The 14433-nt window shown below is 53.3% G+C and overlaps 1 protein-coding gene across 11 annotated transcripts in view; it reads right to left on the bottom strand.

Moving 5' to 3' along the window:
• SOX6 (SRY-box transcription factor 6) overlaps window positions 1-14433 on the bottom strand; it is a 425495-nt gene that overhangs the window by 252364 nt on the left and 158698 nt on the right. For 10 of the 11 annotated variants that reach the window (XM_069964997.1, XM_069964998.1, XM_069964999.1 and 7 more), the window contains one exon: window positions 10028-10271. The exons of the other annotated variant lie outside the window; for it this stretch is intronic. In XM_069964997.1, coding sequence (XP_069821098.1) covers window positions 10028-10271 — 244 coding nt within the window. The remainder of the gene's footprint in view (window positions 1-10027; window positions 10272-14433) is intronic. 11 annotated transcript variants of the gene reach the window in all.

Below are 14433 nucleotides of genomic sequence, written 5' to 3'. Positions count from 1 at the left end.
GGCTGTGACTACCTCTCTATATACCTGATATAAAGGGGGCGGGGCTGTGACTACCTCTCTATACACAGGATATACAGGGGGCGGGGCTGTGACTACCTCTCTATACACAGGATATACAGGGGGCGGGGCTGTGACTACCTCTCTATACACATGACATACAGGGGGCGGGGCTGTGACTACCTCTCTATACACATGGTATACAGGGGGCGTGGCTGTGACTACCTCTCTATACACAGGATATACAGGGGGCGGGGCTGTGACTACCTCTCTATACACAGGATATACAGGGGGCGGGGCTGTGACTACCTCTCTATACACATGACATACAGGGGGCGGGGCTGTGACTACCTCTCTATACACATGGTATACAGGGGGCGTGGCTGTGACTACCTCTCTATACACAGGATATACAGGGGGCGGGGCTGTGACTACCTCTCTACACACAGGATATACAGGGGGCGTGGCTGTGAGTACCTCTCTATACACAGGATATACAGGGGGCGGGGCTGTGACTACCTCTCTATACACATGATACACAGGGGGCGGGGCTGTGACTACCTCTCTATACACAGGATATACAGGGGGCGGGCAGTGGCTACCTCCCTATACACAGGATATAAAGGGGGCAGGGCTGTGAGTACCTCTTTATACACAGGATATAAAGGGGGCGGGGCTGTAACTACCTCTCTATACACAGGATATACAGGGGGCGGGGCTGTGGCTACCTCCCTATACACAGGATATACAGGGGGCGGGACTGTGACTACCTCTCTATACTCAGGAAATACAGGGGGCAGGGCTGTGACTACCTCTCTATACACAGGATATACAGGGGGCGGGGCTGTGACTACCTCTCTATACACAGGATATACAGGGGGCAGGGCTGTGACTACCTCTCTATACACAGGATATACAGGGGGCAGGGCTGTGACTACCTCTCTATACACAGGATATACAGGGGGTCCCTTAGGGAGACATGTAGTGCACCCCCATACAGTGAGGGTCCTGGGTGGCGCCCATACACTTACCACCCATCCTCCTGGAGGGAGAGGGGTTAATGTGCGGTTGGGACGACCGGACGCGTTGATCGGCTGCTGCTGGAATTCCAGTAGTAAGAGATTGTGGGATCTGTCATGTAGGAGGCGTCCGGTGCGGAGGAACGCCGGAGCAGCTGCTGTGTCCTCCCCCCATATACAGCTGGAGGGGCCGCTCACACGTTATACACACGGGGTCCCCTGCAGGAGGAGACAAGGCCGATAGGGGAAGCAGACTCTGAGACCCCCCCACCAGCCAACGTATACGTCACAGATCCCATAACAGTGATGTCCAGCGGTTATACCGCCACCCCACATTCTGATAAACCATAAAGGAAAGAATGGCGTAGTACAAACATGGCGGACTCCTGATACATGACTATACAGCGGCTGCACACAGATAACATGGCGGACTCCTGATACATGACTATACAGCAGCTGCACATGTGTAACATGGCGGACTCCTGATACATGACTATACAGCGGCTGCACACGTATAACATGGCGGACTCCTGATACATGACTGTACAGCGGCTGCACACGGACAACATGACGGACTCCTGATACATGACTATACAGCGGCTGCACACGTATAACATGGCGGACTCCTGATACATGACTCTACAGCGGCAGCACACGGACAACATGGTGGACTCCTGATACATGACTGTACAGCGGCTGCACACGTATAACATGGCGGACTCCTGATACATGATTGTATAGCGGCTGCCCACGGACAACATGGCGGACTCCTGATACATGATTGTATAGCGGCTGCCCACGGACAACATGGCGGACTCCTGATACATGACTGTACAGCGGCTGCACACGTATAACATGGCGGACTCCTGATACATGACTGTACAGCGGCTGCACACGTATAACATGGCGGACTCCTGATACATGACTGTACAGCGGCTGCACACGTATAACATGGCGGACTCCTGATACATGACTATACAGCGGCAGCACACGGACAACATGACGGACTCCTGATACATGACTATACAGCGGCTGCACACAGACAACATGGCAGACTCCTGATACATGACTGTACAGCGGCTGCACACGGACAACATGGCGGACTCCTGATACATGACTGTACAGCGGCAGCACACGGACAACATGGCGGACTCCTGATACATGACTGTACAGCTGCTGCACACGGACAACATGACGGACTCCTGATACATGACTATACAGCGGCTGCACACGTATAACATGGCGGACTCCTGATACATGACTGTACAGCTGCTGCACACGTATAACATGGCGGACTCCTGATACATGACTGTAAAGCGGCTGCACACGTATAACATGGCGGACTCCTGATACATGACTATACAGCAGCTGCACACAGATAACATGGCGGACTCCTGACACATGACTGTACAGCGGCTGCACACAGACAACATGGCGGACTCCTGATACATGACTATACAGCGGCTGCACACAGACAACATGGTGGACTCCTGATACATGATTGTACAGCGACTGCACACGTATAACATGGCGGACTCCTGATACATGACTGTACAGCGGCTGCACACAGACAACATGGCGGACTCCTGATACATGATTGTACAGCGACTGCACACGTATAACATGGCGGACTCCTGATACATGACTGTACAGCGGCTGCACACGTATAACATGGCGGACTCCTGATACATGACTGTACAGCGGCTGCACACGTATAACATGGCGGACTCCTGATACATGACTATACAGCAGCTGCACACGTATAACATGGCGGACTCCTGATACATGACTGTACAGCGGCTGCACACGTATAACATGGCGGACTCCTGATACATGACTATACAGCGGCTGCACACGTATAACATGGCGGACTCCTGATACATGACTATACAGCAGCTGCACACAGACAACATGGCGGACTCCTGATACATGACTGTACAGCGGCTGCACACGTATAACATGGCGGACTCCTGATACATGACTGTACAGCGGCTGCACACGTATACCATGGCGGACTCCTGATACATGACTGTACAGCGGCTGCACACGTATAACATGGCGGACTCCTGATACATGACTATACAGCGGCTGCACACGTATAACATGACGGACTCCTGATACATGACTATACAGCGGCTGCACACGTACAACATGGCGGACTCCTGATACATGACTGTACAGCTGCTGCACACGTATAACATGGCGGACTCCTGATACATGACTGTACAGCGGCTGCACACGTATAACATGGCGGACTCCTGATACATGACTGTACAGCGGCTGCACACGTATAACATGGCGGACTCCTGATACATGACTATACAGCAGCTGCACACGTATAACATTGCGGACTCCTGATACATGACTGTACAGCGGCTGCACACGTATAACATGGCGGACTCCTGATACATGACTATACAGCGGCTGCACACGTATAACATGGCGGACTCCTGATACATGACTATACAGCGGCTGCACACATATAACATGGCGGACTCCTGATACATGACTGTACAGCGGCTGCACACGTATAACATGGCGGACTCCTGATACATGACTATACAGCGGCTGCACACGTATAACATGGCGGACTCCTGAAACATGACTATACAGCAGCTGCACACAGACAACATGGCGGACTCCTGATACATGACTGTACAGCGGCTGCACACATATAACATGGCGGACTCCTGATACATGACTGTACAGCGGCTGCACACGGATAACATGGCGGACTCCTGATACATGACTGTACAGCGGCTGCACACGTATACCATGGCGGACTCCTGATACATGACTGTACAGCGGCTGCACACGTATAACATGGCGGACTCCTGATACATGACTATACAGCGGCTGCACACGTACAACATGGCGGACTCCTGATACATGACTGTACAGCTGCTGCACACGTATAACATGGCGGACTCCTGATACATGACTGTACAGCTGCTGCACACGTATAACATGGCGGATTCCTGATACATGACTGTACAGCGGCTGCACACGTATAACATGGCGGACTCCTGATACATGACTATACAGCAGCTGCACACGTATAACATGGCGGACTCCTGATACATGATTGTACAGCGGCTGCACACAGATAACATGGCGGACTCCTGATACATGACTGTACAGCGGCTGCACACTGACAACATGGCGGACTCCTGATACATGACTGTACAGCGGCTGCACACAGATAACATGGCGGACTCCTGATACATGACTGTACAGCGGCTGCACACGGATAACATGGCGGACTCCTGATACATGACTGTACAGCGGCTGCACACGGACAACATGGCGGACTCCTGATACATGACTGTAAAGCGGCTGCACACGTATAACATGGCGGACTCCTGATACATGACTATACAGCAGCTGCACACAGATAACATGGCGGACTCCTGACACATGACTGTACAGCGGCTGCACACAGACAACATGGCGGACTCCTGATACATGACTGTACAGCGACTGCACACGTATAACATGGCGGACTCCTGATACATGACTATACAGCAGCTGCACACAGATAACATGGCGGACTCCTGACACATGACTGTACAGCGGCTGCACACAGACAACATGGCGGACTCCTGATACATGACTATACAGCTGCTGCACACGTATAACATGGCGGACTCCTGATACATGACTGTACAGCGGCTGCACACGTATAACATGGCGGACTCCTGATACATGACTGTACAGCGGCTGCACACGTATACCATGGCGGACTCCTGATACATGACTGTACAGCGGCTGCACACAGACAACATGGCGGACTCCTGATACATGACTGTACAGCGGCTGCACACGTATAACATGGCGGACTCCTGATACATGACTGCATAGCGGCTGCACATTGTTGTGGTGGCGGTCTCGGCTGCGGACAGCAATAATCAGCGCTCTTGTCGATGTCTCGTCCTCATTACTCTCTATTCATATCAGTACCGCCTGACAAAGTATAACACTGCATGACAGCAGCTGAGGAACACCAATATCCACGGCAACGGGGGCGGGGGGGGGACACAGCGGAGATAGAGGGGGGACACAGCGGAGATAGAGGGAGGACACAGCGGAGATAGAGGGGGGACACAGCGGAGATAGCGGGGGGACACAGCGGAGATAGAGGGGGGACACAGCGGAGATAGAGGGGGGACACAGCGGAGATAGCGGGGGGACACAGCGGAGATAGAGGGGGGACACAGCGGAGATAGCGGGGGACACAGCAGAGATAGAGGGGGGGACACAGCGGAGATAGAGGAGGGACACAGCGAAGATAGAGGAGGGACACAGCGGAGATAGAGGGGGGACACAGCGGAGATAGAGGGGGGACACAGCGGAGATAGAGGGGGGACACAGCGGAGATAGCGGGGGACACAGCGGAGATAGAGGGGGGACACAGCGGAGATAGAGGGGGGACACAGCGGAGATAGAGGGAGGACACAGCGGAGATAGAGAGGGGACACAGCGGAGATAGAGGGGGGACACAGCGGAGATAGAGGGGGGACACAGCGGAGATAGAGGGGGGACACAGCGGAGATAGAGGGGGGACACAGCGGAGATAGAGGGGGGACACAGCGGAGATAGAGGGGACACATCGGAGATAGAGGGGGGGGACACAGCGGAGATAGAGGGGACACAGCGGAGATAGAGGGGGGACACAGCGGAGATAGAGGGGGGACACAGCGGAGATAGAGGGGGGACACAGCGGAGATAGAGGGGGGGACACAGCGAAGATAGAGGGGGGGGACACAGCGGAGATAGAGGGAGGACACAGCGAAGATAGAGGGGGGGGACACAGCGGAGATAGAGGGGACACATCGGAGATAGAGGAAGGGACACAGCGGAGATAGGGGGGGGACACAGCGGAGATAGAGGGGGGACACAGCGGAGATAGAGGGGGACACAGCGGAGATAGAGGGGGGGACACAGCGGGGATAGAGGAGGACACAGCGGAGATAGAGGGGGGGACACAGCAGAGATAGAGGGGGGGGGACACAGCGGAGATAGAGGGAGGACACAGCGAAGATAGAGGGGGGGGACACAGCGGAGATAGAGGGGGGGACACAGCGAAGATAGAGGGGGGGGACACAGCGGAGAAAGAGGGAGGACACAGCGGAGATAGAGGGGGGGGACACAGCGGAGATAGAGGGGGGACACAGCGGGGATAGAGGAGGACACAGCGGAGATACAGGGGGGTACATAGCGGAGATAGAGGGAGGACACAGCGGAGATAGAGGGGACACAGCGGAGATAGCTGGGGACACAGCAGAGATAGAGGGGGGACACAGCGGAGATAGAGGGAGGACACAGCGGAGATAGAGGGGGGGGACACAGCGGGGATAGAGGAGGACACAGCGGAGATAGAGGGGGGGACACAGCGCAGATAAAGGGGGGGACACAGCGGAGATAGAGGGGGACACAGCGGAGATAGAGGGGGGACACAGCGGAGATAGAGGGGGGACACAGCGGAGATAAAGGGGTGACACAGCGGAGATAGAGGGGGGGACACAGCGGAGATAGAGGGGGGGACACAGCGGAGATAGAGGGGGGGACACAGCGGGGATAGAGGAGGACACAGCGGAGATACAGGGGGGGACACAGAGGAGATAGAGGGGGGACACAGCTGAGATAGAGGGGGGACAGTGGGTATAGAGGAGAACACAGCGGAGATAGAGGGGGACACAGCGGGGATAGAGGAGGACACAGCGGAGATACAGGGGGGGACACAGAGGAGATAGAGAGGGGACACAGCGGAGATAGAAGGGGGGACACAGCGGAGATAGAGGGGGGGACACAGCGGAGATAGAGGGGGGACACAGCAGAGATAGAGGGGGGACACAGCAGAGATAGAGGGGGACACAGCGGGGATAGAGGGGGGACACAGCGGAGATAGAGGAAGGACACAGTGGAGATAGATGGGGGACACAGCGGAGATAGAGGGGGGACACAGCGGAGATAGAGGAGGGGACACAGCGGAGATAGAGGAGGACACAGCGGAGATAGAGGGGGGGACACAGCGGAGATAGAGGAGGGACACAGCGAAGATAGAGGGGGGGGACACAGCGGAGATAGAGGAGGGCACAGCGGAGATAGAGGAGGACACAGCAAGAAAGAGGGGGGACACAGCGGAGATAGAGGGGGGACACAGCGCGGATAGAGGAGGACACAGCGGAGATAGAGGGGGGGACACAGCGTAGATAGAGGGGGGGATACAGCGGAGATAGAGGGGGGACACAGCGGAGATAGAAGGGGGGACACAGCGGAGATAGAGGGGGGGACACAGCGGAGATAGAGGAGGGGACACAGCGGAGATAGAGGAGGACACAGCAAGATAGAGGGGGGACACAGCGCGGATAGAGGAGGACACAGCGGAGATAGAGGGGGGGACACAGCGTAGATAGAGGGGGGGATACAGCGGAGATAGAGGGGGGAGACAGAGGAGATAGAAGGGGATACAGCGGAGATAGAGGGGGCACAGAGGAGATAGAGGAGGGACACAGCGGAGATAGAGGGGGGACACAGCGGAGATAGAGGGGGGGGCACAGTGGAGATAGAGGGGGGGATACAGCGGGGATAGAGGGGGGACACAGCGGGGATAGAGGAGGACACAGCATAGATAGAGGGGGCACAGAGGAGATAGAGGGGGGACACAGCGGGGATAGAGGGGGGGACACAGCGGAGATAGAGAGGGGACACAGCGGAGATAGAGGGGGGAGACAGAGGAGATAGAAGGGGGGACACAGCGCGGATAGAGGAGGACACAGCAAGATAGAGGGGGGACACAGCACGGATAGAGGAGGACACAGCGAAGATAGAGGGGGGACACAGCGTAGATAGAGGGGGGGATACAGCGGAGATAGAGGGGGGAGATAGAAGGGGATACAGCGAAGATAGAGGGGGGACACAGCGGAGATAGGGGGGGGGGGGGCACAGTGGAGATAGAGGGGGGGGATACAGCGGGGATAGAGGGGGGACCCAGCGGGGATAGAGGAGGACACAGCGTAGATAGAGGGGGCACAGAGGAGATAGAGGGGGGACACAGCGGGGATAGAGGGGGGGGACACAGCGGAGATAGAGAGGGGACACAGAGGAGATAGAGGGGGGGGGGGCACAGTGGAGATAGAGGGGGGGATACAGCGGGGATAGAGGGGGGACACAGGGAGATAGAGGGGGGACACAGCGGAGATAGAGGGGGGACACAGGGAGATAGAGGGGGGACACAGAGGAGATAGAGGGGGACACAGAGGAGATAGAGGGGGGACACAGAGGAGATAGAGGAGGACACAGAGGAGATAGAGGGGGGACACAGTGGAGATAGAGGGGGACACAATAAAGATAGAGGGGGGACACAGCGGAGATAGAGGGGGGGACACAGAGGAGATAGAGACGGGGGGGGGGCACTGACTAGATTTGCTGACACTGACAGCCGACGGGCGGTATGCGTTGCATTCTCCTCTGCTGTCAGGCGGCAGCGCAGGGTGAGCGGCTGGTGTCTCAAACATGATGTGAGGCCGGGACCTGAGTATGTAACGTTCTGTCCCCGGTGGCGGGGATGGAGTGACGGGCAGGGGGAGGGCGCGCTAGGCTGCCATTAATCAGGTCTCCATCTTGTCATCAATCATCAATGTGGCCGGGACCGTGATTAATATTACAGAGAAGATGAATTCAGCACATGACCTCATATTCCAGGGTGTGAATGCTTAACAAGATGGGCCTACTCTGATACTGGTGACAGCAGTGAGCGTGACCACAACACCCACCCTGAGGGTACCAGAGACCTGATTCCCAACACACAGAACGTATACAGCAGAGACACCGCGCTGAGCGTGACCACAACACCCACCCTGAGGATACCAGAGACCTGAGCCCCAACACACAGAATGTATACAGCAGAGACACCGCGCTGAGCGTGACCACAACACCCACCCTGAGGATACCAGAGACCTGAGCCCCAACACACAGAATGTATACAGCAGAGACACCGCGCTGAGCGTGACCACAACACCCACCCTGAGGGTACCAGAGACCTGATTCCCAACACACAGAACGTATACAGCAGAGACACCTCGCTGAGCATGACCACAACACCCACCCTGAGGATACCGGAGACCTGAGCCCAAACACACAGAACGTATACAGCAGAGACACCGCGCTGAGCGTGACCACAACACCCACCCTGAGGATACCAGAGACCTGAGCCCCAACACACAGAATGTATACAACAGAGACACCGCGCTGAGCGTGACCACAACACCCACCCTGAGGATACCAGAGACCTGAGCCCCAACACACAGAATGTATACAGCAGAGACACCGCGCTGAGCGTGACCACAACACCCACCCTGAGGGTACCAGAGACCTGATTCCCAACACACAGAACGTATACAGCAGAGACACCTCGCTGAGCATGACCACAACACCCACCCTGAGGATACCGGAGACCTGAGCCCAAACACACAAAACGTATACAGCAGAGACATTGTGCTGAGCGTGACCACAACACCCACCCTGAGGATACCAGAGACCTGAGCCCAAACACACAGAATGTATACAGCAGAGACACCGCGCTGAGCGTGACCACAACACCCACCCTGAGGGTACCAGAGACCTGATTTCTAACACACAGAACGTATACAGCAGAGACACCGCGCTGAGCATGACCACAACACCCACCCTGAGGAAAACCAAAGACCTGAGCTCAAACACACAGAATGTATACAGCAGAGACACCTCGCTGAGCATGACCACAACACCCACCCTGAGGATACCAGAGACCTGAGCCCCAACACACAGAACGTATACAGCAGAGACACCGTGCTGAGCGTGACCACAACACCCACCCTAAGGTTATCAGAGGCCTGAGCCCAAACACACAGAACGTATACAGCAGAGACACTGCTCTGAGTGTGACTACAACACCCACCCTGAGGATGCCGGAGGGCACAACGCTGTAGTGATACCTGTGCTGGAGGGGGCGTCAGAGTCCTGACACTCACCATTCTTTGCTGGGAGGACATCATGTTGTCCCAGTCGGCATCAGCCTGCATGCTGTTGACAAGTGACGTCAATTCCTCGGGGTGAGTTTTGTTGTGCAGGAGGGTATGGAGGGGCAGGTGACCCCCGAGGTGCTGATCGTCCGCGTCCTCCTTATCCCGTGACGACAGATCTCCTCCCGATAACTCCTCCTCTCCATCTGCCTTACAGGTGAATGGAGAGGTGGCCGGTTTGGACGACATCCTTCTGTAAGGTGACAAGAAAGGGAAGAATTACATCTATATCCTGTGTATAGAGAGGTAGTCACAGCCCCGCCCCCTGTATATCCTGTGTATAGAGAGGTAGTCACAACCCCGCCCCCTATATATCCTGTGTATAGAGAGGTAGTCACAGCCCCGCCCCCTGTATATCCTGTGTATAGAGAGGTAGTCACAGCCCCGCCCCCTGTATACAGAGAAGTAGTCACAGCCCCGCCCCCTGTATATCCTGTGAATAGAGAGGTAGTCCCAGCCCCGCCCCCTGTATATCCTGTGTATAGAAAGGTAGTCACAGCCCCGGCCCTGTATATTCTGTGTATAGAAAGGTAGTCACAGCCCCGCCCCCTGTATATCCTGTGTATAGAGAGGTAGTCACAGCCCCGCCCCCTGTATATCCTGTGTATAGAGAGGTAGTCACAGCCCCGCCCCCTGTATATCCTGTGTATAGAGAGGTAGTCACAGCCCCGCCCCCTGTATATCCTGTGTATAGAGAGGTAGTCACAGCCCCGCCCCCTGTATATCCTGTGTATAGAGAGGTAGTCACAGCCCCGCCCCCTGTATATCCTGTGTATAGAGAGGTAGTCACAGCCCCGCCCCCTGTATACAGAGAAGTAGTCACAGCCCCGCCCCCTGTATATCCTGTGCATAGAGAGGTAGTCCCAGCCCCGCCCCCTGTATATCCTGTGTATAGAAAGGTAGTCACAGCCCCGGCCCTGTATATTCTGTGTATAGAAAGGTAGTCACAGCCCCGCCCCCTGTATATCCTGTATATAGAGAGGTAGTCACAGCCCCGCCCCCTGTATATCCTGTGTATAGAGAGGTAGTCACAGCCCCGCCCCCTGTATATCCTGTATATAGAGAGGTAGTCACAGCCCCTTCCACTGTATATCCTGTGTATAAAGAGGTAGTCACAGCCCCGCCCCCTGTATATCCTGTATATAGAGAGGTAGTCACAGCCCCTTCCACTGTATATCCTGTGTATAAAGAGGTAGTCACAGCCCCTTGTATATCCTGTGTATAGAGAGGTAGTCACAGCCCGCCCCCTATATACCATGTGTATAGAGAGGTAGTCACAGCCCCGCCCCCTGTATATCCTGTGTATAGAGAGGTAGTCACAGCCCCGCCCCCTGTGTATAGAGAGGAAGTCACAGCCCCACCCCCTGTATATGTGCATAGAGGGGTAGTCACAGCCCCACCCCCTGTGTATTATGTGTATAAAGAGGAAGTCACAGCCCCGCCCCCTGTATATCCTGTGAATAGAGGTAGTCACAGCCCCGCCCCCTGTATATCCTGTGTATAGAGAGTAAGTCACAGCCCCGCCCCCTGTATATCCTGTGTATAGAGAGGTAGTCACAGCCCCGCCCCCTGTATATCCTGTGTATAGAGAGGAAGTCACAGCCCCACCCCCTGTATATGTGCATAGAGGGGTAGTCACAGCCCCACCCCCTGTGTATTATGTGTATAAAGAGGAAGTCACAGCCCCGCCCCCTGTATATCCTGTGAATAGAGGTAGTCACAGCCCCGCCCCCTGTATATCCTGTGTATAGAGAGTAAGTCACAGCCCCGCCCCCTGTATATCCTGTGTATAGAGAGGTAGTCACAGCCCCGCCCCCTGTATATCCTGTGTATAGAGAGGTAGTCACAGCCCCGCCCTCTGTGTGACATGGCTTATATCAGTGCCCCACCCACATCATTGTTCTATAGTAGTTGATGCAGATGATTGGGGGCGGAGTCTTCTCAGCTCACACCCCCTGCACTATATGGCACTGTTATGCTGTACTCGGACGTTCTTAGGACGTTAGGTGCCGGAGACTCTGGCAGCGCACGGCATATAATCTCTGTGTTTCTTTCACGTCTTCAATTAATCATAATTTGTTGGTTTGAAAAAAAAATCAAACCGGGCGTTCAATAATTTATCTCATTTTCCTGCATGAATCGCGTTCCACATCAATGCGTCTCCGGCTTCTGCGCAGCGTCAGGGGACGTTATAAAAGCCGATCCCGTCTTATTTTATTGATTACAACGGAGCTTTATTTCACAGTCGCTGCATTAATAACAGACGCCACAAATACCGGCAAGACGTTAAACTTTAAAGCCGCCTCCACAGCGCGCTCACATCTATAATTCACCATCGCGCCAAACTCATTAGTCTCATCACACGTAATAACCTAATAGAGGATAAAGGAGGAAAAGAGGCGCCGCAGCTGCCGACACCCCAACACTGAGAGACACATCACCTCCTGTATGATATATCTGATATCTGGAGAGCGGTGATGTCACCTCCTGTATGATATATCTGATATCTGGAGAGCGGTGATGTCACCTCCTGTATGATATATCTGATATCTGGAGAGTGGTGATGTCACTGCTGTATAATATATCTGATATCTGGAGAGCGGTGATGTCACCTCCTATATAATATAGCTGATATCTGGAGAGCGGTGATGTCACTGCTGTATAATATATCTGATATCTGGAGAGCGGTGATGTCACCTCCTGTATAATATATCTGATATCTGGAGAGCGGTGATGTCACCTCCTGTATAATATATCTGATATCTGGAGAGCGGTGATGTCACTGCTGTATAATATAGCTGATATCTGGAGAGCGGTGATGTCACTGCTGTATAATATATCTGATATCTGGAGAGCGGTGATGTCACTGCTGTATAATATATCTGATATCTGGAGAGGGGTGATGTCACCTCCTGTATAATATATCTGATATCTGGAGAGCGGTGATGTCACTGCTGTATAATATAGCTGATATCTGGAGAGCGGTGATGTCACCTCCTGTATAATATAGCTGATATCTGGAGAGCGGTGATGTCACTGCTGTATAATATAGCTGATATCTGGAGAGCGGTGATGTCACTGCTGTATAATATATCTGATATCTGGAGAGCGGTGATGTCACTGCTGTATAATATATCTGATATCTGGAGAGCGGTGATGTCACTGCTGTATAATATATCTGATATCTGGAGAGCGGTGATGTCACTGCTGTATAATATAGCTGATATCTGGAGAGCGGTGATGTCACTGCTGTATAATATAGCTGATATCTGGAGAGCGGTGATGTCACTGCTGTATAATATATCTGATATGTGGAGAGCGGTGATGTCACCTCCTGTATAATATATCTGATATCTGGAGAGTGGTGATGTCACCTCCTGTATAATATATCTGATATCTGGAGAGCGTTGATGTCACTGCTGTATAATATAGCTGATATCTGGAGAGCAGTGATGTCACTGCTGTATAATATAGCTGATATCTGGAGAGCGGTGATGTCACTGCTGTATAATATATCTGATATCTGGAGAGCGGTGATGTCACCTCCTGTATAATATATCTGGAGAGCGGTGATGTCACCTCCTGTATAATATAGCTGATATCTGGAGAGCGGTGATGTCACTGCTGTATAATATAGCTGATATCTGGAGAGTGGTGATGTCACTGCTGTACAATATATCTGATATCTGGAGAGCGGTGATGTCACTGCTGTATAATATATCTGATATCTGGAGAGCTGTGATGTCACTGCTGTATAATATATCTGATATCTGGAGAGCTGTGATGTCACTGCTGTATAATATATCTGATATCTGGAGAGCGGTGATGTCACTGCTGTATAATATATCTGGAGAGTGGTGATGTCACTGCTGTATAATATATCTGATATCTGGAGAGCGGTGATGTCACTGCTGTATAATATATCTGATATGTGGAGAGCGGTGATGTCACTGCTGTATAATATATCTGATATCTGGGGAGCGATGATGTCACTGCTGTATAATATATCTGATATCTGGAGAGCGGTGATGTCACTGCTGTATAATATAGCTGATATCTGGAGAGCGGTGATGTCACCTCCTGTATAATATATCTGATATCTGGAGAGCGGTGATGTCACTGCTGTATAATATATCTGGAGAGCGGTGATGTCACTGCTGTATAATATATCTGATATCTGGGGAGCGGTGATGTCACTGCTGTATAATATATCTGATATCTGGGGAGCGGTGATGTCACTGCTGTATAATATATCTGGAGAGCGGTGCTGTCACTGCTGTATAATATATCTGATATCTGGAGAGCGGTGATGTCACTGCTGTATAATATATCTGATATCTGGGGAGCGGTGATGT

The sequence above is a fragment of the Dendropsophus ebraccatus genome, chromosome 4 (genome assembly GCF_027789765.1).
Source record: "Dendropsophus ebraccatus isolate aDenEbr1 chromosome 4, aDenEbr1.pat, whole genome shotgun sequence".
Taxonomy (NCBI): Eukaryota; Metazoa; Chordata; class Amphibia; order Anura; family Hylidae; genus Dendropsophus; species Dendropsophus ebraccatus.
Note: the sequence above shows the minus strand (reverse complement) of the source record. Positions and strands in the feature narration are given on the sequence as shown.